Source organism: Lepidochelys kempii, chromosome 6 (genome assembly GCF_965140265.1).
Source record: "Lepidochelys kempii isolate rLepKem1 chromosome 6, rLepKem1.hap2, whole genome shotgun sequence".
In the NCBI taxonomy this organism is placed as follows: domain Eukaryota; kingdom Metazoa; phylum Chordata; order Testudines; family Cheloniidae; genus Lepidochelys; species Lepidochelys kempii.
Window position 1 is genome coordinate 46,092,200 of NC_133261.1, and position 24,290 is coordinate 46,116,489.

The 24,290-nt window shown below is 40.4% G+C and overlaps 1 protein-coding gene across 6 annotated transcripts in view; it reads right to left on the reverse strand.

Annotated features, from left to right (window-relative positions):
* Positions 1 to 24,290, reverse strand: part of ANO3 (anoctamin 3) — a 403,981-nt gene that overhangs the window by 232,503 nt on the left and 147,188 nt on the right. For 2 of the 6 annotated variants that reach the window (XM_073347807.1, XM_073347806.1), the window contains exon 1: positions 2,459 to 2,711. The exons of 3 other annotated variants lie outside the window; for them this stretch is intronic. Coding sequence is in view for 1 of the 3 variants with exons in the window: in XM_073347805.1 (XP_073203906.1) it covers positions 7,030 to 7,081 (52 nt within the window). In the remaining 2 variants the exon portion in view is untranslated. Of the gene's footprint in view, positions 1 to 2,458; positions 2,712 to 7,029; positions 7,213 to 24,290 lie in introns of those variants that run through there. One more of the 6 variants, XM_073347805.1, reaches the window with a different exon arrangement.

Here is a 24,290-nt window from a genome sequence, read left to right on the forward strand (position 1 = left end):
GGCTTATAGTTAATCCTTAGAGACTACATCAATAGGGAACATGACAATTGTGAAGGAAATCCCAGAATTATTTTGGCTTATCACACTCCAGATTTTTTTCTTCGCAGTCTCCCCCAGAAAATTTTGCCAAGGCTAGTCACAAGTACAATGTTTATGAGACTGAATTAACTGAAGCTGCACAACAACTAGAAGGTAATAAACCAATACCAAGGCATGCCATTATCTTGAGCAATCACCAAGTTGACATCTGTACCCCAAATGTATTTAGAAGGAAAACCAACACTGAACTGTGACAAAACAATTCTCCAGCATGCAATAGGTTTCTAGATCTCAATGTTTTCCTAACACATATGCGAATCAGGAAAAAAAGGCTTAATTATTGTACATATATTAACTACAAATGCTATATTTCATTGAAATTGTAACCTATTGTAACTTGATAATTATTTAAAAACTCATTATGGTCTAACACCTTTGGCTACACAATCTGGGTGCACATTAAGGGATTTACATGGACCTGCAACTAAGTATGTATGTAGCTCTTTAAAAATGTGGGCTTTGCCTTTCAATATAATGGCATATAATTTTAAATGCTAACATTTACTATGTTGTATCTTTAAAATACTGCATGCTGAGTGAGCACAGAAAAGACATTTTAAAAGGTGTGTGTTTAGGGCTACTTTCATTGCTATAACCAGACACAGTTTAGTAAAGCTTATAGACCCTGAGAATGGCATTGAGACTTTAACACATGTGCAGGTGAAAGGAATGGGGCCTGACAACTCTTCCACTAGTTCTGCATTATTTTTGAGAAATTGTTTCCTTTTTGCCATTATTGTAGCCTTTGTGAGAAATAGCATGTAGGAAAATGAAATGTGACATTCATAAAACTATGATATAGTTGCACCTTTTAATCATTTCAGCAATATCTCTGCTCCTCATTAGCTTCCAAAACTGAAACAAAAATATGATCTTTGTAAAATGCCATTTAGAATGGCAAGTCTGTGTTGAATAAAATTAGCTTTTAGAACAGGCTTCAGGTTTTTAGATCTCATATTTACAAAATATGTAATACGGTGCACTATTATATAACAGCTTTCATCTGAGTATCTCAAAGTGCTTTACAAACATTGATTAATGAAACATATCAACATTCCTGGGAAGGAAGGAAGTATAATTATATGTCCTCCAGAGATGAGTCCCAATCAAATCACACGTCTGAACAACGCCAACGTTTTTGGTTGTTTGAGTCCAGTGTCTTGGTTCTGCCTGTTACGCAGATAGTTCCAGAAACAAAATTTGACGTTGTATCCAAATATTTTTAAAGTTTGGAGTGCTCGGAAGTTTGCACCTGGAACTAAAATTAATGAAATATTTATTGGAAGCCAGCCAGTCAAAAGCTAAGTAGAATAAACACACTTTATATTGTATGTTGCCATAGGGAGTGAGTCCCAAAGTCTGCAATTAGAAAGTAGTGCTGAAAAGAGCAATGCCAGTCAAGAGCAGCATCCACCATATCAGACCAACAATCCATTCAGACCAATACCACCTTTTTCAGAAGAAGGTGAAAAAATCCCACCACATCATGCATGTAAATGAACAATATCCAGTTGTCATTTAGGTCAGGCACTCATATGCTTCTGACATGAGCATGGTGTAGGAACCTAAATATAACATCTACTTTTACAAATTGCACAGTTAGCTAGTGGTGAAAAAAACGCTCATGCTATTTTTACTTCATTCTCCCTTCTGCACCTTTGCCCAAGGTTTGTTTCACCCACCTGTTATGTCTGGTTTTGCATTAATTTTAAGTTCTTTGGGGGCAGGGACTCTTACTGTACATACGTACAGGGCCTAACATGCTTGGATCCATTAGGCACTACTGTAAACAAATAAATAATATCTGATGCAGTGTTTGGATCTCTCAAGCTATGAAAAACAGCAAGTACATGCAATACAAGTCAGCTCGGAGACTTCCCCCATGCCCATCACTAGCAGAATAACACTCCTTCTATACCCTATTCTGATACTAGATGATAAGAATCCCATTGATATCTTTCAGCTAAGTGTAGATGGAATTGTTCTGTCACCATTTTCTTAGTATCCTGCTAAAGAGATTCTTGACCAAGAGTCAAATCGCTGTTTGTGAGCACATAGCTTATGGCTCACCATATCCGAGGAAGATATTAATAATCCACAGCAATAAAAAGCCCCAAACCTCTTTACTGGCCTTAATCAGTCAAGAAAGTCATGAGTGCATTTCACAGGTCAGAATTCTATAACTAAATCCAAAACCTCATTAAGCAAAAAATGGCCCAAAATCAACCAGCAAACAAAGCATTCCTCTCCTTCTCTTCTGACAATTCTTATGCAAGTAATCAAAGGTTAAATCCCATCTGACACATGTAAGATAAACAATTCAGTGTTAAATAATAATACAAGATAGAAAAATGTATACCTTTAGGAATGTTACTGAATTTCTCTGCTATGACAATGCATCTGTGCCTTGCGAGACAATGCAGATTAAAAATAGTGACAAAAGGACTATCCAGATGGCTCAACTGATCTAATGCACTACCATGCTGTGGACCTGGATTAGTCTAACTTTAGGACTATTGTTCTTTTTGACAGGGATAATTTCAGTCATTTGGAGTCCGACAAGGCAAGGGGAAATGAAACATCCATTCCATGAACCTCTGCATGGCTTTAGAATAGATTTTTTTTTAACCACTCAGGTGATAATGTAATGATGTGCAACTTTTGAAACTTGTGAGTATTCACTGTATATATGCTTGGCTTTGGACAGAGGGCAGCACCAAGCCATGCTTGGATATTCTACTGCCAGCCTCCTGTTCTAGACCCATTGTCATAGAATCATAGAATAGAATATCCGGGATGGAAGGGACCTCAGGAGGTCATCTAGTCCAACCCCCTGCTCAAAGCAGGACCAATCCCCAACTAAATCATCCCAGCCAGGGCTTTGTCAAGCCTGACCTTAAACTTCTAAGGAAGGAGATTCCACCACCTCCCTAGGTAATGCATTCTAGTGTTTCACCACCCTCCTAGTGAAAAAGTTTTTCCTAATATCCAACCTAAATCTCCCCCACTGCAACTTGAGACCATTACTCCTTGTTCTGCCATCCACTACCACTGAGAACAGTCTAGATCCATCCTCTTTGGAACCACCTTTCAGGTAGTGGAAAGCAGCTATCAAACCCCCCTCATTCTTCTCTTCTGCAGACTAAACAATCCCAGTTCCCTCAGCCTCTCCTCATAAGTCATGTGTTCCAGTCCCCTAATCATTTTTGTTGCCCTCCGCTGGACTCTTTCCAATTTTTCCACATCCTTCTTGTAGTGTGGGGCACAAAACTGGACACAGTACTCCAGATGAGGCCTCACCAATGTCAAATAGAGGGGAACGATCACGTCCCTCGATCTGCTGGCAATGCCCCTACTTATACATCCCAAAATGCCATTGGCCTTCTTGGCAACAAGGGCACACTGACGCATATCCAGCTTCTCGTCCAGTGTAATCCCTGGGTCCTTTTCTGCAGAACTGCTGCCTAGCCATTTGGTCCCTAGTCTGTAGCAGTGCATCGGATTCTTCCGTCCTAAGTGCAAGACTCTGCACTTGTCCTTGTTGAACCTCATCAGATTTTTTTGGCCCAATCCTCTAATTTGTCTAGGGCCCTCTGTATCCTATCCCTACCCTCCATCGTATCTACTTCTCCTCCCAGTTTAGTGTCATCTGCAAACTTGCTGAGGGTGCAATCCACACCATCCTCCAGATCATTTCTGAAGATATTGAACAAAACCAGCCTGAGGACTGACACATGGGGCACTCCGCTTGATACCGCCTGCCAACTAGACATGGTGCCATTGATCACTACCCATTGAGCCAGACAATCTAGCCAACTTTCTATCCACCTTATAGTCCATTCATCCAGCCCATACTTCATCTTGCTGGCAAGAATACTGTGGAAGACCCAAAGAAAACAGAGCAAGGAACCAAAACACTAGTCCACAGATAAAAATGTATTTTTTCTAACTTTTGAGAGATCCTAGATTTCTGAGCTTCACTGCAACATGCCAGAGAACTTGGATGTTCCCTTTCAAGCTATGCAAAGGAATGTAATTATAGAAAGCCAAAGAAACCACCACACATCCTCTCAGCCATAACAAAAAAGCTCAGAGTAGTAAACCAACCAGTTAAGGGAAACAAACACAACTTTCTCCAAACCAGTGAAGGTTGGACTGTAAAAGTTAACCTCTCTCCATTAAATCAGTCCGAGTATTGTGTCGCCTGAGGCTACCCCGTAAGGCTCAGTCCACAAAGAGGTGTATTCTTATAAATTGCTTTTATATGATACATTCCTCTTTTTGTTTGACCTACATCTTAACTCTATATTGAGGATCCACAAAGAAATAATTGCTGGAACTACCTCCCACCCGCAAATGTAGCTTGCTCTTAATGCAATTGAAGTATAGAGAGCACAGCTGTGATAGGCAGTTGGCCATTCTACAAGGATTATCTCTGATTTTGTAGAAAATATAATTTAGGGCACATTTTTTGCCTACAGTTAAACAAATAATATGTATAGGCAGCATCAAGATAAACATACAAAGACAAATTTATATACAAGTCTGAATAAAAATCACATCCTGACTTTTTCATGTTGAGAAATCTGTGCTTGTCTACAGAAGTGCAGTGCTAGATTTCTTTAGTACATTAACCCCTTAAATATCACTGGAATTTATTTTTATTATTATTGTGCACTCAATTTTCTGTCTGTGATTTGGTTTGTTTTTTTGGGCAGGTGTTTGTGTTTTTTGTTTTGTTCTTCCTGTGGCCTTTATACCAATCCTGTCTACTGTCATTCCCAGTGGCCCCAAAAGCACTAGGATGAGAGAAAATACTGCTGTCCAGGACTTGGAAAGCTAACTCAGAGTGAGTTGGCACTCTGTACTGTTCAGTCAATCTCTCTCTTCTTTTTTTTTTTGGAGGGGGGGAGGGGACATGCTTTTTTCTTTTTGGCCAAGGGTGTTACCGTATTTCACAGGCAATGGTATCCATGGGTATACATGCTCCATGACTTATTGAGAGCACTCCATCTCACTTACACGACTCTATTGTGGCAAGTCTATTTACTCAGATTTTGCACAAAGTATAAGGACCGAATGAGAATCTGTTTCTGAGTATGTGGCTTATTCCACAGACTGTAGCAGAGCTAATACATTATGAAGTTATGGAAATGTTATAAGCATACAGAATCTACGACATTGTTCTTCATGGTTCTGTTACTGTAATTACATTCCATGCTGAAACTAAGAAATTATGCTAATTTTTAAATGAAATTGTTTTAAGAAAAGTATGGTATAGTTCCCTTAGTACCTTGGGAGGGATTCTCGAGTTCATTAATCGTTGACCTGACATAAGTAATGGCTCAAAAGGAACTGTTAGATTCGATAAACTCCGTGTATGTGCTGCACAGCTGTCATCAGTCCATGGGCTTACAAATATGACATTTAAGAAAAACAATTTACTGTACTTATGTAATATCTCATTTTTAAAAGGAATGAACTTGACATTTTACAATTCAGAACAGCAAAACCAGTTAGAGCACATAAAGGAGGGGCTGGGTGCAAAATCACAAGGTCAGTTAAATTTATTTTGGAATTACAGGAGTACAAATATCAAACTTTTCCGTTTCCTGTCACAGATGTGCACTCAAACAGATCATTTTAAAACAAAATTTGGTGGACATAGGAATTGTTCCCAGGATGAATGCTTGAAACTTATGATAAAAGTAGAAATTGTATGGATTAATGAACTGCAGGACATAAAAGTTTGTAGTAGAACAGAAATGCTGACCGAGTTGTGCTAACTGTAGCAGCACAAATGGACCCACTCTAACAAAGCAAATGTTGATCCCTCCTTACCTATGAAATACTAATGTGATCACGGTGGGGGAAAAAAAGCATGCAAACAAAATCCAACCTTCCATGGACTTTTAATGTATTTATTAGACCTTTATTGCACCATGTTAACAGGAGATTACAATGATTAATAAATATTTCAGTCACAGTTGCTAACAGACATATATTAAGAGTCTTACTGGGCAGTAGCCAAAGATTCCAATGTTCTTGATGTGCAAAAGCAGACAAGGATCAAAGTTAGGTATTTTTGTTTTGGGGGACTAAAATGCTGAAAGTAGCTATGGTTATTTTCTTCTTCTGTACGGTTTGTACTTGATTCATGAATTTACTAATGTATTATATAGGCTACAAATAAAAACAACATTACCAAAATAAAAGAAAACAGCAGAAAACTGGAGGGAGAAACCCCCACAGAATCTTTGTCACTTTCACCTAAAGCTATAAAACAGTACTGAGTATTTATTATAACAGCTGAATAGAACTAAGGAAGCAGTTTCAATACTGAACAAAGTTTTCATGAAAAACTAAACGTATTAGATCAGTTCTATAGTCAAACATCATGCAGCATTAGCACGGGTATTGTAAAAGCATGCTTGTAAAGTAGCAAATGACGTCTATGGTGCTACTTACTTGTGATCTTCAGCCTTTTAAAAGCAAATACCATTCAGCTGCAATGAAATACATTCACAGCAACATCCTATAACAATGAAATGCAGCTATGCCAAGCACATTTTTCCTTGCACTGCACTGCAATGTGGATCTTTTAAAGGACATAGGTTATTTGCTTAAAATCAAAATCTTTGAATGCCTTTTAGAATATAAACCAAACAACCATATTTATTATACAGTGGATATTGTAATCCTAGAGAATGTTACTTGTCTTGCAATGGTAGAAAAAATGTAGCCATTTCAGGGACCAAACTGATGGATAACATTATAACTTACTGCAAGAGTTTAAACACATCTGCATCGCACATAGCTCCGGTATCTGGAACAGCTGGTGTACTGGTGCTTGTATTAGATCAGACTGCAAGGGCATGCAGACCTAATAATTTAGCACACAATGCTAGAGACAAAAATATTTCTACTGACCTTTTTGCTGTCTAAAGGACTGAATAGAGCCCGAATGGTGAACCATTTTCATTCATAGGAGCTTGACAATATTCACTCACTGAGCTCGAGAGGGTCAAGGGGTTTCAAATGGGAAATGGAAAGACTCCCCGGCTGCATAGAATCTAGGAGCTTCTGAAGAGCTGTGCAACCCGACACCTGCTTTAGCAAGCACTTAGCTTGAAAGACTCCACTCCCCACTGTTGTCATAGAAACCAGAAAGGCTGGTCCAGCACCATACTCCCCTTAGCGGATGCTTAAGGAATAATTCACTACATCAATCTAACAGGGAAATGCAACAATATATTTTTTATTGAAGAAAGAAGTGTTTTGTTGCTTGAAGCATATTTTTTCAGATAAAGACAAACTCAAGTACTTTCCCTAGTGCTGAACATCACTGCAAAAAGTAATAGTTTCCAAACCCTAGCCAAACCCTAGCCATGGAATGTCTCCAAGATACAAAATTGTTCAGAAGTTTATATGGTCCTGACCATCAGCATATTGACTGAAGTAAAATGCGTTTTATAGATTCACTCCAAGTGTTTCCCCCAAATAACACTTTCATTTATTTCTGTAGTCCTTTTGTCTTTCAAGGCTCCTACCTTTGTCTAAAAGAAATCATCTAATAAATAATTTTTTTAAGGACAGATAGACACAGCTATCACCTACTTTGTCTATTTATAAATTTTAAAAATTGCAAATGTACATATGCATAAAAAGCATATATTTGTCATTTCATATGTCACGTTTTAAGATTGCAAATTCTTTGGGGGAGACACTGTTTCTTTTTATGCTTGCATAATAGGAAGCCCCAATCTTTACAGGGCTTCACAGGTTTTATTTTATAAAAACAGAAAGCATCCAAGATTGCACATCTATTTATATAGGTTCTGATATGGTCGCTATCACTGACATTCCAATGATCATTTTTGCTCCACTCCATGCTGTGTGGAAAGAGAAGCATTTGAGCCAACGTGGTTCAAATTTATGAGGAGATTTAATGCCTGTTGGGTTTTTCCACCCCCCCACAGTCTACATCATACACCTTCCATGGTGAGCAGCTTTCAATAAATTATCACTCATCCATTGTTGCATCTCCAGCATATGTCTTTTCTCTGATCTTCCTAGCTTACAATCAATCTTCTACTTTATTAGGTACTTCACTAGGAGTGGCACAGAAAAAGAATGCACACTCCTCTTCTTTCCACATAGAAATAGATAAATCAGCTCACTTAAAGTAAGAAATACCCAAAGCCTTTTTACCAAACTTGAATAGTCAAACTTTTAAGAGGCTGAAGATATTTAGATAACTTTTCATTTGTTCATACTTCTGGTCAGAAGAGGTGCAGGAGATGCCCTGGACCAGCAATTGCTGATTTCTTGTGCTGAACCTAATGGGTTCTCAAATGTCCATCTTAAATCCAGTTCCAACCCAAGGACACAGTTAAAATTCCAAAACTGCCAAGGAGAAAGGTTATTCTCATTGTATTTTCAGACACAGCCAGAAGCAGATGTGCTGGAAACCTGTTTTCATGAGCTTGACAGCCTTTGATGTTTCTTGGAATCTACACACACAGTGGCTTTGTTCAATACCAAAATTTCGGTCCTGCCTCAGTGCACGGGGTGGATTTGATGGCTTTTTGAGGTCTTTTCCACCCCTACAGTTCTCTGTCCCTATTATTCTATAACTCTCTGAGTGCAATTACATGTGTTACAGCATTTTGGAAGTCCCAAATAAGATCTTTCACTTTTATTTCATTTAAACTCAAGAAAACAAAGGCATGTATTATCTAAGCCTTGTGGTTATACTCCTCCACTGCTGTGTAACTAACAGTGCCTGTGCTGCAGAGCCATTGTGTTACAGTGAGGCTTTCAAACCTGTCCAAAACTCTCAATATAGCACTCTGAGTGATAGGTTTTCTCCAGTGTCTCACTGAAAACTGGTCTACAGCAGAAAACACTGTAAAAATGACAAATTAGAGACCCACAGCTCCCAGCTCACTTCAGCCCTTCAGGTGATATGACAGGGCTCTGGGCAGCATTAGTCTGTGGTCATCTGCCAAGCAATCTATGGAGTAACCAGGTAAGTGAGCTGCCAAGAACCCAGGCAGGTTTCCAAAAGAACCCTAGGAACCCTGCTCCACTGCAGCTCATGAGGAGCCAAAGAGCTTAGGAATTTGAGAGTCAGGGCTCCCAGGCTCTTGGCTCCCTGTTGGCCTGCCACATGGGCAGCCAAAGAGCTGGGAACCTGGAATCCTGAGCCCCTTCGTAGGCTATTGGTTGGGCTGTCACAGAGTAAGGCATGAGAGCTGGCAGGAAACCAGGGAGGGTTGCACCAGAACCCTGCCTGTTTTTTTGTTTTTTTTTGCAACTTCATCAAGACAAGCTGTCTCTTTGAAACATTTTGATTTTATTTTGATTTGATGAAATCAGCATTCTCTGACAGAAAAAAAAAACAGAGGAGTCCTTGTGTCACCTTAGAGACTAACAAATGTATTTGGGCATAAGCTTTCATAGGCTAAAACCCACTTCATCAGATGCATAGAAGGAAAAATACACCTGACCCAAAATGGCTGGAGGGGGGGCAAGAACAAAGGGTTTGGGCTGCCTGTGCAATGCTTTTGCCAGGAACAGATCAGGAATGCAAACCTTACAACTCCTGTAAAGTTAGTAAGTAATCTAGCTAGAAAATCCGTTAGATTTTCTTTTGTTTAATGGCTTGTAAAATAAGCTGTGCTGGAGGGAATGTGTATTCCTGTTTGTGTCTTTTTGTAACTTAAGGTTTTGCCTAGAGGAATTCTCTATGTTTTGAATCTGATTACCCTGTAAGGTATTTACCATCCTGATTTTACAGAGATGATTCGTTTACTTTTTCTTCAATTAAAATTCTTCTTTTAAGAACCTGATTCATTTGTCATTGTTCTTAAGAGCCAAGGGTTTGGGTCTGTATTCACCTTTACCAATTGGTGATGATTATTATCAAGCCTTCCCCAGGAAAGGGGGTGTAGGGCTTGGGAGGGATATTTCGGGGGAAGACGTCTCCAAGTGGTCTCTTTCCCTGTTCTTTGTTTAAAACGCTTGGTGGTGGCAGCATACTGTTCAAGGACAAGGCAAAGTTTGTACCTTGAGGAAGTTTTTAACCTAAGCTGGAAAGAATAAGCTTAGGGGGTCTTTCATGCAGGTCCCCACATCTGTACCCTAGAGTTCGGAGTGGGGAAGGAACCTTGACACCTGTGCTTGAAGGGGACACATGTATGATGGGGGCTGGCTCAGGAGCCAGACTAAGAAGCAGAGCAACCAGCTGCAGGCCCTGGAGAAGCTGCATGTGGGCTGGGACCACAAACATATGTTAGCCATGTGCAGATAGACCCCATGTTTGGGTAGAGGAGGAGGAGGAGTTACTAGGGTCAATGCTTGATTGGCATGCCTGGGAGACACAACTGAAGGTCCCAGAGAGTCCCCAGATGGCTGTGATATGTGAGCTGAGCCTGGGAAGGACCATGTGACCAAAGAGAGGGCTGGCTGCCTGAGGACAGGTTAGAGCAGCCGGAGAGGATGCAGCTCCTAAGTTGCTCTCTGCCACAGAGGACAATGCACCCACAGCCGGGGACTCACTCCAGCCAAAAGGGAGAGCTGTCTGCTTTGCAGTGAACCTTTCACAACAGGTCTCATCTCTACCACCCAGATAAGGCTTGTAGGAGAGACTTTGAGGGGCTCACTAACTTACTTAACTTGGTTTGTGGGTTTTTAGTGGTTGTTGCGGGGATTACTCATTTATATCCTGGACTCCTTCACCTGTTCTCTCCCCCTTCTTTTAATTTACACCACCCTTTCCAGGAATAAGTATAGTGCTCTATTTCTTGGTCCTTGATTCTCTGTTATCCCTCTTTCCTTTGCCAAAAGTACGTTAGAGCTACCAAACAAAAGCTTATTTTCTCTTAGTTGACTGTAGCTCACAGTATACTGTATGTTTACAAGGCTACATAAGGGTCCAACTTCAGGAAGGGCTTGCCTACACTAGAAAGTTCTGCTTTACCTACCGTTAAAGCACTACAACTCCCCTAATCATGATGCAGCCATACCAAAATAAAGATATTTTAGAGCAGTATAGATATTCCCATATAGGAAAGGGAATAAGTTACACTGATATAAATCACCTTTACAACAGTATAGCTATATCCACATTAGGGGCTTTGACTGGTACATTGGCAATGAAATCACACCCCTAACTGACATAGTTGTACTGGTAAAACTTTTCAGGGTAATAGGGCTGCCAACTTTGGTTGGATGAATTCCTGGAGGTTTCATCACATGGCATTATCTTTAATTAAAGATTAATCATTAATTCCTGGAGACTCTGGGGCAATCCTGGAGGGTTGGTAACCCTAACTGTAGACCAGGCCTAACTGTAATGTATAAGTAATATACTGCTGTCATAAATATAAAGGGAAGGCTAACCACCTTTAAATCCCTCCTGGCCAGAGGAAAAAACCCTTTCACCTACAAAGGGTTAAGAAGCTAAAGATAACCCCTCAGGCACCTGACCAAAATGACCAATGAGGAGACAAGATACTTTCAAAGCTGGGGGGGCGGGAAACAAAGGGTTCTCTCAGTCTGTATGTTGCCTTTGCCGGGACCAGAGCAGGAATGCAGGTCAGAACTCCTGTAAAGAGTTAATAAGCAATCTAGTTAGATATGCGTTAGATTCTGTTTTGTTTAAATGGATGATAAAAGAAGTTGTGCTGAATGGACTGTTTTTGTGTCTTTTTGTAACTTAAGGGTTTACCTAGAGGGATTCGTTTTGAATCTGATTACCCTGTAAGGTATTTACTATCCTGATTTTACAGAGGTGATTCTTTTACTTCAATTAAAATTCTTCTTTTAAGAACCTGATTGATTTTTCATTGTTCTTAAGATCTAAGGGTTTGGGTCTGTGTTCTCCTGTGCAGATTGGTGAGGATTTTTATCAAGCCTTCCCCAGGAAAGGGGGTGTAGGGTTTGGGAGGATTTTGGGGGGAAAGATGTTTCCAAGCGGGCTCTTTCCCTGTTATATATTTGTTAGATGCTTGGTGGTGGCAGCAATAAAGTCCAGGGGCAAAAGGTAAAATAGTTTGTACCTTGGGGAAGTTTTAACCTAAGCTGGTAAAAATAAGCTTAGGGGGTTTTTCATGCAGGTCCCCACATCTGTACCCTAGAGTTCAGAGTGGGGAAGGAACCTTGACAACTGCTATGGGCAGTCCAAAGATTGATGTAATAACTGAAAAATCCTCTGCACCTCTTCAGGCCAGCTGACCAATTATTTTTTGAACTTCCAATGAAGGCTTGATATTTGTTTGCTTTTTGGGTGAAGGTGCAGAAAGAAATGCAGTCAAACGTATTCAAACACATCTGCCCATCCTAATAGATTTCTGTGTTTGCAGCATAAGGTAAAGCATCTCCTCCACCTCTGTGGCTACAGCAAAACCTGCTCCCGGAACTGTTGCACCTTCTTGCTAACAGGCAGCACTGAAGCTGATGCACAGCAGGCAATAGCAAAGGGAGGCTAGCCAAGTTGGCTCCTGCTGAACAACAAGTAGGGAGAAACTAAGCATTTGCCAAAAGGAGAGCAGCAAAGCCACGGAAGAACAAATTTTATTCTCAAGCTTCATATAAGGTATTAAAAGGGTGGTGGTGGGAGGGAGAATGAGTGGTGTTAAACTAAAAACTATACCAAAGTAACTGAATGTCCTTTAGGGGAGAAGAACACAACAGCAAAATCAAATTATGATAGATACTGTAAACCTGGTAGGTAATGAAAATGTGAACGGTATTTGTAATGCAATCTTCAAACAATTTCTAGAGCTTTATCATAACAAGTGTCAAGACTTCTGCATAGAAAAGTTATATCAAGTAGAGGCCTGAACAGAGGTCAAGAATAAGAGATGAACACTATGTACTGGCATTATGTAATTAGTTAAATATGAGGAAATTCTTGCAATAAGGGTTTGGAAACAAATGCAGCCAGAGAAAGAGACATGCATACAGACAGATCAATGTGTCTCACACTTTGTGAAGCTAAGGAGCTCTTTTTTCTTGCATTTGGACAATGCTTAAATGACCATGTAAATGTGCAGATCATACAAAGAAAATAAAGGAATGTTCTGGCAACTTATCCCAGATGGTTTTAGAGTGAAAGCTTTTCCTACTACATAGCAGTTGTTCTTTTACCTTCAGAAACTTCATGTACCTTTTGTGGAAACCAACAAGCAAAACAAGTTCAAACTTAAAATATTTTAACTTGTAAAATATTTAAGAAATACTTTTTTTGCTCCTTTGGTTCTTTTCTAATTGTAAAGCTCTATTTTTAGCATTGGAGTATACACACAAGACTACAAATTTGACAGCTCGGATAAAATCTGCAAAGAGAAGAGAAAAGTGCCTATAAAGAGTTTAAATTAAGCCGTTGTTATTCTCAGCTGAATAAATTTGAGGATAATGTTGAAACATGGATGATTAGAAACAAGAGCTCCTTATAAAATAAACATAGGCCCCACTCTAATTATAATGGCATTTTAGAGCACTAGAAAATAAGGGCAATTATGAATCAGTGGCTAAACAGGCAGGTGAAACTCAGGGATTTATGTATCACAAACAAGTACCACAAGAGCCTTGAAACTTATGATAAAATGTATTTTAAAAGTTTACATCAGCACTCAGCATCTATAAAGAAACATTCCATCTTCCAAAACTCATTAGTAATAGTAGCTAATCCCCATAGCTCTGCTCTGTGAACTATTACCATCTTTAATTTGAAAGGAAGATCAAAATCAAAACTGTGCATCTGAAAATCCAGATCTGGACCTGAATTGGCTATCAAACAACAGAACCAACATACTATATCCAAAGCTGGGGGCTGAAAATGCACATCTGAATTTTTGGAGTTTGGACAGTTTTGTTTGGCATTCAGATTTGTTTTATTACAGAGACAGATCTGATCTGCAAAAAGAAAAGGAGTACTTGTGGCATCTTAGAGACTAACCTAACTAGTCTCTAAGGTGCCACAAGTACTCCTTTTCTTTTTGCGAATACAGACTAACACGGCTGTTACTCTGAGATCTGATCTGCAAACTCAGCTGCAGTGTTTTGGTTCAAGCCTTTATATTTATTACATACTGTCAAAATGGAGGCAGAAGGTTTAGCCACAAGGACAATCACTGTCAGGACAGATTAGTATATAGAAGTTCTTAGTATCCAGTCTTGTGGTCTCTTTCTGTAATAATATTAATGATAATCACAGATTACTTTATTGCAATGGGAATATTGTCTTATTAAGGACTGCTGGATTGAGTCCTAGATCTACTTCCAAAGTATATCTTTGTGACTGTGGAGAATGTTACTTTATTTGGGAAAATGGGTAAATAGGCATTGTGAAATAGACATTTTTTGCAGCATAAAACATTGTGCTTCTGTAGCATCTTTCATCTCAAAATTTAAATCAACTCTTAATATCCCTGTGGTGAGTGATTTATACAGGTCATTTCTCCTACAAAAGAAACACAAGGTAGACATCTCAAAGGTAGACCATAGCAGCTATTTAACAATACCCAGAAACAGAAAGTACAGAATAAATAACTCAGTCCAACTGAATCTGCAGTGGGAATTTAGGTAGGTTACATATAATTATCAGATTTCGTATTGTGGTCAGGTGGACACCCCTACTCTTATGAATAGTGCCTTGGGATTTTGAGCAGCTTGTTAAGAGTGCTATCAAATAAGTCCTCCAAGATGTACAGAGATGCCACACTTCATTCAGACTTTAGTTTCCTGTGACACACTTCTTGCTGAAGAGCAGGAAAAAAAAAAGTGGCCCAGGACAGGACAGTCACAGGCTGCAGTTACACAGCGTAGCAGAAGGTTGTTACTTCATTTCTCTACATCAGGGGTCGGCAACCTTTTAGAAGTGGTGTGCCAAGTCTTCATTTATTCACTTTAATTTAAGGTTTCACGTGCCAATAATACATTAGAAGGTCTTTCTATATAAGTCTTTATATATTATATAACTAAACTATTTTATGTAAACAAGGTTTTCAAAATGTTTAAGAAGGCTCATTTAAAATTAAATTAAAATGCTGATCTTACACCGCTGGCCTGCTCAGCCCGCTGCCGGCCTGGAGTTCCATTCACCTAGGCCGGCAGTGGGCTGAGTGGGGCCTGTGGCCGGGACCCCGGCTGGCAAGGGGCCGGTAGCCAGAACTCCAGACCGGCAACAGGCTGAGTGGGGCCAGCGGCTGGGACCCCAGACCAGCAGTGGTCTGAGTGGCTCAGCCCGCTGCCGGTCTGGGGGTCCGTCCACTGGCTCCTGCCAGCCAGGGTCCCGGCTGCTGGCCCCGCTCGGCCCCGCTGCCGGTCTGGGGTCCTGGCCCTGTCCACTTGGAGTGGGTACCTACATTCTCCCTGGTTCTAGCCATTCTCTTCCTCTCTCTGCACTGAGATGAGGGTGGGAGTGTGCTGAGTACAGGGCTGGGGGTAAAGGAGCAGGCTGGGGGTTGGGGTACAGGGTCTGGCCAGAAGCAAGAATGAGGGAGGGGGCTCGGGGTGGTGCAGGAGGTTTGGGTGTGGAGCGCTTACCTTGGCAGCTCCCGTTTAGTGCTCAGGGTGTGGAGTGCAAGAGTCAGGGCATTGGGTGTGGGGGGGCTAGGGATGTGGGGGGGTGCAGGAGTCAGGGCAGGGGGGCTGGGTGTGTGTGAGTAGGGTGCAGGAGTCAAAGGTGGGGGGGCTGGGTATTTGTAGGGGGTGCCGGAGTCAAGGGTGGGGTTGTGGGGGGGTGCAGGGGTCAGGACATGGGGCTAAGGTATGTGGGGGGTGCAGGGGTGAGGGCAGAGGGCTGGGTGTGTGGGGGTGCTCCCAGCCCCCTGCCCTGAGCGGCTCATGGCAGGGGGCTGGAGGGGATATGCCGATTCCACCCCCTTCCCCAAGTTCCCTGGAGCAGAGAACGCGAGCATACTGCGGCTCCGCTTTTCTCTCTCCCCCTCCATAGCAAGGGCTGTCAGCTGATCAGCCACAGGGAGGGAGAGAAGAAGGGGCAGGAACCCAGCATGCCAGGGGAAGAGGTGGGGGGAAGGGGGAACTTGCCTGCCCTGCAAGGAGAGAGCGGTGGGCGGAGAAGAGCGGGCCAGTCCGGGCAGGATTTTTAGGGTGCCCGGCAGACAGCAGCATGCTATTAAAAATTGGCACGCGTGCCATAGGTTGCCAACTCCTGCTCTACATAGTTCTGTTCAAGGGTTTATCTTGAGACCACTATGCTCATCAGCAAGATACTACATGATACCAAGATTGGTACCATGCTGGAAGACCCAGTGAAAGAGGTTACTTTGCAGCGGCTGCTACTGAGGCAACTGCAAGATCAGGGGAAATGCTGAGGTTCAAACAGCAATTTGAACTGTACATGAAACTTATGGGGCAAATAAACTGGAGGATGAGCCAAAGATTGCTCTTAACAGTGGTAGACACAGAAACCCTAGATGGATACAATGCAGATGGCGGAGTGGGGGTGGGGGAAGGGGGAGAAAGAGGAAAGCTTTGTAAAAACAATGAAAATTTTTTGAGGATTATTGTGTCCCCAGAAAAAAAAATAGCTACTTATGAGAGCCACTCCTGGGGGAATTATGCACCAAAAATTAAAAATTCTGCACACACTATTTTAAAATTCTGCAAAATTCTGCCAATTTTATTTGTTAAAACACCACTACATAATCATGCCAGTTTCAATTATTTAGGTTATTTATTTCAAAATAACTGTCACCAAGTATATCTGTGAGAATACAGATACACACAAAAATCCCCCACCCCAAGGACTAGAGAGTTAAACAAACCCCTATGACAACTCAATTCCTGTTTCTCTGCCCCCTCCCAGAGCCCAGCTGAGGGGCTACACACCTGCACCCTCTTCCCCCAAAGCCCAGCTGCAGGCCCCCTGCCTTGCCCAAATACCTACATCTGAGCCCAGCCATGGGGCCCCCTCTTGCCCAGATACCCACACCCCTGCTCTCTCTCCAGAGCCCAGCCACAGGGCCCCCTCTTGCCCAGACCCCTCAGAGCCAGGGATCCAGAGGGAGAAACAGCCTGATGCTCGGTCCCAGGCTTGCAGGGAGTTTCCTTTGTGCTGCCCTCTCCTTCCCTCAGGGCATTTGGGGAACTGCAGCTACCAGGAACCTGTTAGCTCTCTCCTCTCCCCCCTGGCAGTGTCTTCTGTGTGTGAGCTGGGCTCTGCCCAGCAGCCCTAGTTGCAGCCAGCAGCCCATTTCTGTGAGGGAAAGGAAAGTCTGCATGCACAACATTAATTTCTGCAAAATTCTGCTGTGGTGCAGAATTCCCGTAGGAGTAATATATTCAGGATGAGAACACAGAAAGAAGGGGAAACAATAGAGGAGTTTGTCAGACTTAAAACTAAAATGTGAGTCCTGTGAATACAGAATATTAAAAAACTCATGAAAGACCAGATTGTACTGAGGTGTAACAGTAAAAAAGTCCATGAATGTTCACGAAGGGTGATGAATCTGACACTAAAAGGAGCAATACGTATATGCCAAGCGCCACAGCAATTAGAAACTGAAATTGAAAGTCTAGAAAAAGAGACAGTTCACATGACTGAATCCTCTAGTTAGGCTTGGCAGAAATAGATTTTTCTTAATCTTAATAGATGACATCAATATTTATTTTTAAGCAATTTTTTCAATTTAAATATTCACAGTTGCAGGAAATTATGAGGGATGTCAGATAATTATATAAAAGTGGGCACTGAGATTCAAAAAGTTAATGTTTTATAACACTTAAAATACAAATTGTCAGCATCACATGTAAAATATACAAAGTAAATATCCTTACATCAAGCATTTTGACTATCATTGATGGAAATATTTTTTATTATTTTTTGTGTGTAAATGTCAATTTCATTATACTAATAAAAATTTAATCCTTCCAGCCCCAAAGATAGCTAAACCATCAAGGGAGGAAGTTAACAGAAATTAAATTGGCCAAAGACAGAAACATGGAAAACAGGAAACAATCCAGCAATGAGGCACCCACCATTAATGCAAATATGTAAAAACTAATAAATATGTAGAGAAAGCAGTAAAATGCATTAATTAAGTGCAGAAAGGGATTCCTTAAGCAAAGAGGAAGAGCTCTTAGGGACAATGATGGAGGAGGCTGAAATCTCAAAAATGGCTGATTGAAATGTGAACAAATGACACTTATGTGACAGAAGACAGACACTGGGGCAGAAATAAGTAGAAGGGACCATTGTGATCACCTGGTCTGACCTCCTGTATCACACAGGCCCTAGAACTTCCCCAAAATAATTCCTAGAGCATATCTTTTAGAAAAAAAAAGTCATCTAATCTTGATTTACAAATTGTAAGTGATGGAGAATCCACCATGATCCTTGGCAAATTGTTCCAATGGTTAATTATCATCACATTCAATAATGTATGCCTTATTTCCAGTCTGAATTTCTCTCATTTCAACTCATCACCCCTTAACCTACTTTATTAGGCTAAACAGATTTAGCCCTTTGAGTCTGTCACTATAAGACACACTTCCTAATCTTTTAATCATTTTTCATGGCTCTTCTCTGAACCCTCTCCTTGAATTGTGGGCACCAGAACTGGACACAATATTCCAGCAGCAGTTACACCAGTGCCAACTACAGAGGTAAAATACCTCTCTGCTTCTACATGAGATTCCCCTGTTTCTGCATCCAAGGATCTCACTAGCCCTTTTTTCCACAGCATCATGCTGGGAACTCATTTTCAGCTGATTATCCACCACACTACCCAATTTTTTTTTTCCCCAGAGTCACTGCTTCCCAGGATAGAGTCTCCCATCCTGTAAGTATGGCATAGATTGTTTGTTCCAAGATGCATACATTTACATTTAGCTGTATTAAAATATGTATTGTTTGTTGTGCCCTGTTTACCAAGTGATCCAGATCACTCTTCATTATTTACCATTCCCCAATTTTTGTCTCATCTGCAAACTTCATCACTGATGATTTTATGTTTTCTTCCAGGTAACTGATAAAAATGTTAAATAGTATAGGCCAAGAACAAATCTCTGTGGATCCCACTGGAAACGCACCCACCTGATGATGATTCACCATTTACAATTACATTTTGAGACCTATCAGTTAGCTGATTTTTGATTCATTTAAGGTGTGCCACGTTAATTCTATATCATTCAAGTTTGTTTGTTTTTTTAAAATCAAAATGCTATGTGTTACCAAATCATAGAAGGAACACAAAACAGTGGAAGAGTCCCAAGTAATTCTGACAGACTATATAGGGGAAATGATTCCAGAGTTGAAAAGTGCAAGCCATTCCTGACACAAATACATGGGAAAAAGTGATCCAAAACAAGCTTGTGGTGGTGCACAGAAGCAAGAAACCAGGCATGGGCCTACATGCATGTGAAATGCTTTGTTTCCTTAAGAGGAAGTATACCATAGAGAAAAAGAAAGACAAGATAGAATCAGATCTGAAAAGTATTAATAGCATCATGCGAAGATGTATTCACAGGAAATGAGTGCCTTCCAGGAACATAGATGATATGGCTAAGAGAAGATGCATAACCTATGGTACATGTTACACAAGAAGTTCCACAAATCTTAAGAGACTAGGAAAAAAGCTGCAAACCATGACAGCAAGTGATATCATTTGTAGAATAGAAGATCCAAAAGACTGGGTTCATTCTTTAATAACTGAAGAAAAAAGGAGGGGGACTACAGCTGTGTATGGACCCCAAGGAGCTCAACACAAATATAAAAAGAACAGTTCCACCTGCCCACAAGAAGTAAACTGTTGTCTGAGATGGCAGGAGCCAAATTCTTCAGCAAATTAGGTGCATCAGCTGGATTTTGGCAGATACCATGGGACAATGAACATGCCAAGATCTGCATTTGTAATACACCATTTGGCAGATACTGCTTCATAAGATTGCTTTTCCGAATATGCTCAGCTCCAGAAGTATTTCACCATACAATGAGCCAGAGGCTAGAGGGTCTAGCAGTCGTGAAAGTGTTCATTGATGACAATAATTTGGGGCGGTGCTGCCATCAAACATCAGGAATGACTCAAATAAATTGGTTAGTCTCTAAGGTGCCACAAGTCCTCCTTTTCTTTTTGCGAATACAGACTAACACGGCTGCTACTCTGAAACCTGTCAGTAGAGTACAGGAAATTGTGAGCACTAATAAACCGAATGAGGCCAAATGTCAATTGCAAACAATGGAAATAACATATTATTTGGGAGAGAGACTCACCTCCGAGAGAATCTTGCCCAGTGAATCAAAAATTCAAACTTGAACACATCAAGATCTGAAGATAAAAAAGGAAATCCAAAGGCTGCTAAGCATGTTGATTTATGTCAGCAAGTTCATACTTAGCTACACAGCTCGTTTAACTCACATAAGACAGAGCTTCCACAAGGTCATCAAATGGGCATGGATGCCCAAGTATGAAAGAAAGAGTACAATGATTTACAGCACATTCGGACATCAGCTCCAATGCTGCATTTTTTTGACCCACTGAAAGAAAAAAACTTTCCACATATGTCTCAAAAGAAGGGCTGACAGCTATACTACTACAGTGCCATGGAACTGATTGGTTGCGAATCTCATATGCATTAGTGGCGATGACAGTTGCAGTGATGGTGTGTACAAATTGAAAACCAGACACTAAGCATGGCATATAGATATATAAGATTTCATGACATTCTCTATGATCATAGCTTCAAAGCAGAAATTGATCACAAACCACTGACTGCAAAACACAAGGGGACCTGAAGAACCACCAAGGATACAGCAACAACTTCTAAAATTACAGAAGTATGATGTAAGCTTGGAGTTCCAGCTTGGATGTTATTTAGTAAAGGCAAACACATTCTCAGGAGCATATGCTCCATCTGACAGTACACTGCCTGATGATCTGGAAAAAGCAGTTGACAGACATGTGAACATGATAAAAGTGTCACATGGTGTATCTCCAGGCATACGGAATGAAAATTGGAGACAGAAACAGTTCAAGTTGAAATGCTGCAAGCTGTGATACAAGCAAAAATAAAATGGGGCTTGTAATACCTCCTCACCCCATAGCAGTATTGTGAAAATAAGTTAATTAATGTTTGGGAAATATTCAGATGCCATGAAAAAAAAAGAAAAGGAGTACTTGTGGCACCTTAGAGACTAAAATTTATTTGAGCATGAGCTTTCGTGAGCTACAGCTCACTTCATCGGATGCATTCAGACTAACACGGCTGCTACTCTGAAACCTGTCAGATACCATGGTGACAACACCATAGGACATTTCAGGGGAAAACTTATAAATTCAGCTCAGGTTTTGAATAGTGTGTAGTAAAAGAAGAACAATGAAGACAAAACAAAATATTGGATAGCTGCTTATTTGGAAAACACTGTACAGTTTTAAAGGGGCCTAAAACTTAATTAGGCACCCAAAGCCATTGACTTTCAACAGCAAGTGGATACTTAACTTCCTTAGCTGCCTATGAAAATTTCAGCTGTAATGTTGGGGCTGCACATGCATACTTATATTATGAGGTTATATAGATCTCCAAAATCTGAGAGATGGGAGGGGAGCCCTAGCTAAGTAATTCAGCTTCAAATTGGAGAGTGATTAACCAATGGAACAAACTACGAAGGGAAGTTCTGGACTTACTCAAGCACAAGTTATGCTTTAGTCAAACCCAAGATACTGAGCTCAATACAAAGATAACTGGATGAAATGGAATGGCCTGCAACAGGTGGTCAGACTAGATAATCTTATGGTTCCTTCTGGTCTTAAACTCAATGAATCTACGAATTAAGCCCTTCCCCATCACCACTTTATTAGTATACATATCAAGTGCGGATTTCAAATGTTCTACCAAAAAAAAAAAGTTCTATAATTGCAGCATTGTCTGAGGATATTTTGGACAATACATTCACTATTTCATGCAGCAAAATCGTTTCCAATGCCTTAAATAAGATTAGCTAAGATTTTTTTGCTTTAGTGTTTGTATGAGTTTTGCCATTTCACCACAATTTAGGCTGAACATTGACTTTTGTAGAGTCTACAAAATTATTCATTATATGTGTTTGGTGACAAAAGAAATTAAGGTTCCCAAATTTGTATTATTCTCTTCTACCCACTGAACCAACTTGGTTCAACAGGAACGGCACACTAAGTATTCCATTGCTAAGTATTTGGCCTATTGCTTCTACATTTTGGATTACTTACCAGATTAATACAGTGAAATCACTGAAATTAAAATTTCTTAGTCCACTCTCCAGCTGCCAGTAAGTATGAAAACAGGAACCATTGCAAAAGAATGAAGATTAAGTGGTACTCTTAACATTTAAATATGTACTGGGCAAAAGAACATGTGGAAAATGATATTCTGTACCACAGCATTTTCTAGTGTATTGTACATAATAAAGATAAAGACTGGCAGTAGAGAAATGGCAGATTTCTAAGAACAATGCATAAGCTCTCCTCTAACTATAGAGGATCTGGCCTCAATTAAGATGGAATGATCTATCAGACATTAATATAGCAGAACAATTAGTTTGAAGAACTAAACAGAGTATATGAACAAGGGAGTCAGGGACTGGATTAATCAGGAAATAGAGAGCAATGAAAAAAACCTTGTATAATAAAACTGGAAAAGAGTAATGTGATAACTAACTCTAGGGAAATTAAGAAGAGATTTTTAGAATACGGTGTGGCCTTTGTTGTAATCTCTTGTTTCTTCATTCTAGGACAAATTTAGGGAGTTCTTGCAGAGACAAATTAACAAGGCAGATTATGGTGATAATAGAATGTATACCTGCGGATTTTTTTTTTTTAAAAACTTGATAGACCTTCTAATAAAATAAATTACATGCATTCAATTAGAAAAGGAGTACTTGTGGCACCTTAGAGACTAACTAATTTATCTGAGCATAAGCTTTCGTGAGCTACAGCTCACTTCATCGGATGCATACTGTGGAAAGTACAGAAGACGTCCTCTGTACTTTCCACAGTATGCATCCGATGAAGTGAGCTGTAGCTCACGAAAGCTTATGCTCAAATAAATTGGTTAGTCTCTAAGGTGCCACAAGTACTCCTTTTCTTTTTGCAAATACAGACTAACACGGCTGTTACTCTGAAACCATGCATTCAATTGATTATTAACCAATAGAAAATGTCACATCAGACATATTGCAAATGCATTAAAAGCCTTTAGATTACTTTTTATATGAGTCAATAGCACTTTTAAAGCAATGGGGATTCCAAAGTATTGGTTAAGGGCCATGACGGAGGTTAGACTGAGATTAAAACTCTAATAAATTTTATAAGAACTGTGCTACTGTGAGCAACACTGCTGGTCCCAAGCCCAGGTAAAGAGGAGGAGTTCTGCAGTTGGTTTTGTGGCCCACACAGATAAAACTTTACTGCAACAGAAACAGTTCAGTTAAATCAAAGCTTGAGGACAGTAGGGGAGATGGAGCTCAAAACCCAAGTATGAGAGATCTCAGTGAAAGCCAAAAGGAGGCGGAGATCTTGACACACTGATTTCTGATGACCAAATCAATAACTAAAGTAGGCACATGGAATGTACATACTTTGTATAGTACGGAAAAGCTGACAGGTTACATACAAATGAAAAAAAAACACCTTTCTGAACATGTTTGGAATCAGTGAGACAAGATTGACAAAGACGCAAGATGGTGCTACAATATTATACTCAGGAGGAACACATGAAAGATATGTAGGAATTATGCTGGATAACATCACACTGAAGACCCTGCTGGCTTGGGAGCCAGTGAATAACAGAACAAAAGCCAGGCTGCAAACAAGACATCAAGTGTAGAATAATCCAAGTATATGCATCAATAAACAGCAGTTGACAGTGAAAAGGATACATTCTACCAACAGGTTTCAGAGTAACAGCAGTGTTAGTCTGTATTCACAAAAAGAAAAGGAGTACTTGTGGCACCTTAGAGACTAACCAATTTATTTGAGCATAAGCTTTCGTGGTGAGCTGTAGCTCACGAAAGCTTATGCTCAAATAAATTGGTTAGTCTCTAAGGTGCCACAAGTACTCCTTTTCATTCTACCAACAGGTGCAGCACGTATTGAATGATGTACCTAACCATGACATCAAGTTGATGATAGGTGACTTCAATGCACAAATCAACAACAATTCTACTGGCTGGGAAGGAATCATGG